General features: G+C 39.0%; 1 protein-coding gene across 1 annotated transcript in view; it reads right to left on the minus strand.

Annotated features, from left to right (window-relative positions):
- Nucleotides 1-2,906: 2,906 nt before the first annotated feature.
- Nucleotides 2,907-3,195, minus strand: part of LOC118416210 (protein SET-like) — a 10,803-nt gene continuing 10,514 nt past the window's right edge. Inside the window, exon 7 of the mRNA XM_035821292.1 lies at nt 2,907-3,074. Within this exon, the coding sequence (XP_035677185.1) occupies nt 3,028-3,074 (47 nt within the window). The 3' untranslated portion in view covers nt 2,907-3,027. The remainder of the gene's footprint in view (nt 3,075-3,195) is intronic.

Raw genomic sequence — 3,195 nt, forward strand, 5'->3', positions numbered from 1 at the left:
TGTGGGGCATGGCATGATGTTCCCAAAGTGGCCCACAAAAAACTTGATGCATGTTATCCTCTTTCACTGACTTCTGGTGAAGCTTATTTTTTGGTAACGCTGTTTAGCGAGCTAATAAGGTTCTCTACGACCTGCTGAATTTCGGGCCCTTGAAAGGGAAGATTTAGGGATGTGGCAAAACTCCCTTTCTCAGCAAAGACAACCTTAGCCAATGTCCCTCCAAAGTCTGCTAAGGCTAGATACAAATACTGATGTAACCATTAGATAATATTGACATGGCCTTTTTACATTGCCTGGGTACCATCCAACTTCTACTGGGACTCCTTGCTCTCACTGCCCTAAGATAATTCTTTTAAGGCAGTGAGAGCAAGCAGCCCTGGTTGAAATCTGATGTTACACAGGCTACTTTGATATTACATGTTACTAGGGCTTAAATTTAGACTCGAATTTCAGACTCAAAATTTCAACACTTGAGTGTACCTTACATTGTATGTCATACTGATCACATGGGCAGACCTTAATTCTTATCAACTAGTGTATGTGTCCAATCCTTACAATTATGCCTTGTTTTATCATAGCATCTCTAATGTTACCTGGGGAACACAGGGAATACACATTGCTGTATTTTCTATTCTCAACTTCAGTATGAAAGATGCTTCTTAGACATACAAATAATCCACATCAGAAAAATGTAAGAAAACAAAAAGGTACAAACTTTATTTTTTGGGGTCCAAATCAGCTGACATTTACAGCACTTTGGTGGCTTCACAATACCATACGTATCAAAACCTCGAAATCAAGACATATTCCTTTAAGTTTATGTGGAACCTCAGGTTGCTGTGACACAGGTCAGAAGAGTGTAGCAGATACAATACATACTGCTACCAATGTGACGCCACATATTTTCACAGCAGAAGGAAACATATCTACATTTGTTTCTGGGCTTTCGTCCTTACAGCCACGACACTGGAAAAGTGTGCTATGGCTTATCTCCAAGTAGATGTTGGGAGGGAAGAACATAGTAGTACATGTCTCACAATCTTCTCTCCTAACCTCTGCTTGGTGATTCTGCAACAGCCTGTGCCACCCAAACTTGTCTGAACTATCCCCACCACACAACATGGATTGTAATCTGGTCCCCTTCTCAAAGCCCTGTTTCTCCAAAATGTTCAACTTTTGTGACTACACAGGGAAAGTCTCAAATGTTTGTCATAATTCCATTTTCTTGATAAAACTTTCTCTCATGTTATCTTTCATTGTCATATATAGCCTTTACATGTATTCCCTTTTTAGTTACATTTAGAAAAAAAGCCCAATTCACACGAAATGCTGTTCTTTTACCGGCATACCCTTTTTAGGATTCTAGAGATCATAAGAAATAGTTTTAACTGAAAGAAGCACACCACACTTGAGACTTTCTCTATACTTGTGTATGTGAATACAAAGTACAATCATTAACTACCAAAACATTCATATAACCAACAACTCCCAGTCGAGAAAGCTTTGTGATATTTTGTGTGGAGTAGTGACATAACAAAACTCTAGTACAATACAAATGTTTGTCTCCCACTAAAAACATATAAGCAAGCTGCCAAAAGATGGGGTCAACAACTAGGACTAAACTTCTATATTTACCGTGCGTGATCAATAGATGAGGAACCAGAAATTTCACTTCCCTAAAATACAGAGCCTCTATGTTAATAATGGGAAATGCAGATGCAAAAGGGACCATGACAAGGGAAACAAAGCTATGCATGGTTCACTAGATGACAATTTGTTCTTGAAATTATACTGTAGTAATGTGGTGCCAATGTCATGAGATTCACAACTTTGTGTTGTTTACAAAATTATAGTTTACACTGTTCCCACACCAACAAAAGTACTTTGGTGGATAACAGTAACATAGCTATCTTTAAGAGGTAATGCCATAGAACGTAATACTTGAAGTTGAACATTTCACAAGCTAGTATTTTGCACCCAATATAAGACAACACATATTCTTGTTTCTGAAAAAGACGAGTTACAGTAGAATATACTACAGCAAAGTTCCTGGTACAGTTCATCATTTTTGAAGAGACAGGTTGATCAACTTTTCATACAACTTGAAGAAATCATCCATGTTATATCACAGTTCATAATAATAAAGCCTTTCTCAAAGTACCTTTCAGTGTTCTAATTAATAGTTACTGATACCGTGAAGAGGATGAAGTCTATGTTTGGATACTTGAAGTTGGCACCAAACTTTTTCAAGAACAGGAGTGGCTTTTCTTTGTTATCAAACCCAATGATGTTCACAGCTCCCCCTATTAACCAATACAAAAACTGCAACTGACTAATTGGCCTAAAATGCACCTCTGTACAACTTCATTTCTTGGTGTATCAGACAAATAACCGGCTTATCTGTCCATATATATTTTACTACAGCAAGTTTTTAATCTTCAACACAAAAATTGACCAATAAAAACCACAGGAATCAAGACCAAACAAAAAAAAAGCAAACAGCAATACCACTTTACAGCGTTCAGTCCAATTTTACCCAACAAGAAATGATACCCATTATACCTCTCTGTTTTGAATGTCATAAGGTGCTAACATTACACTATCCATACTGTAGTGTACAATTTGAGCTCCATGTTAGATCTACCGTACCATTTGCTGAAATTCTAGTTCTACAACACCGGGAAGACAGCCCTACCATAAACACTGCTATGACTTAGCCGCCTCCTTTCATAAAAGTCCAAATTTTCTTAAGGTCTATTTGTTTTATAAAGAACACTGCGAAAAGTCTTCACATAGAGGAACTCTCAAAAACAATGTCCCTCTTCTACCATTCCCCTATATATGTCTTTTTTTCCCCAAGATTTTTTTTGTCTAGTTTTAGTAAGTAGACCACAGGTTGACCAGCACTGCTGATGAGTCCTTTACAGGCCAGACTGGTGGAAGGTTGGGAGGAGACACTGTGTCCAGTCGACCCTCGTGGAAAGCAGTATTTACAGAATGTTGGAGTTACAGATTGTTGTGGGCTCTTCATGCTCCCTCATCATCATCATCATCATCATCCAGGTCCTCCTCACCTGCTGACACATTGGCACATGGTTAACACATGCAGTCACCCATCCTCCTACGCAGGGACATCCAACTGCCAAACTGCCGTCTGGATGTGCCCTGCTCCGAGGGCTCGACCCGGGCGCTGCC

The sequence above is a fragment of the Branchiostoma floridae genome, chromosome 5 (genome assembly GCF_000003815.2).
Source record: "Branchiostoma floridae strain S238N-H82 chromosome 5, Bfl_VNyyK, whole genome shotgun sequence".
Classification (NCBI taxonomy): Eukaryota; Metazoa; Chordata; class Leptocardii; order Amphioxiformes; family Branchiostomatidae; genus Branchiostoma; species Branchiostoma floridae.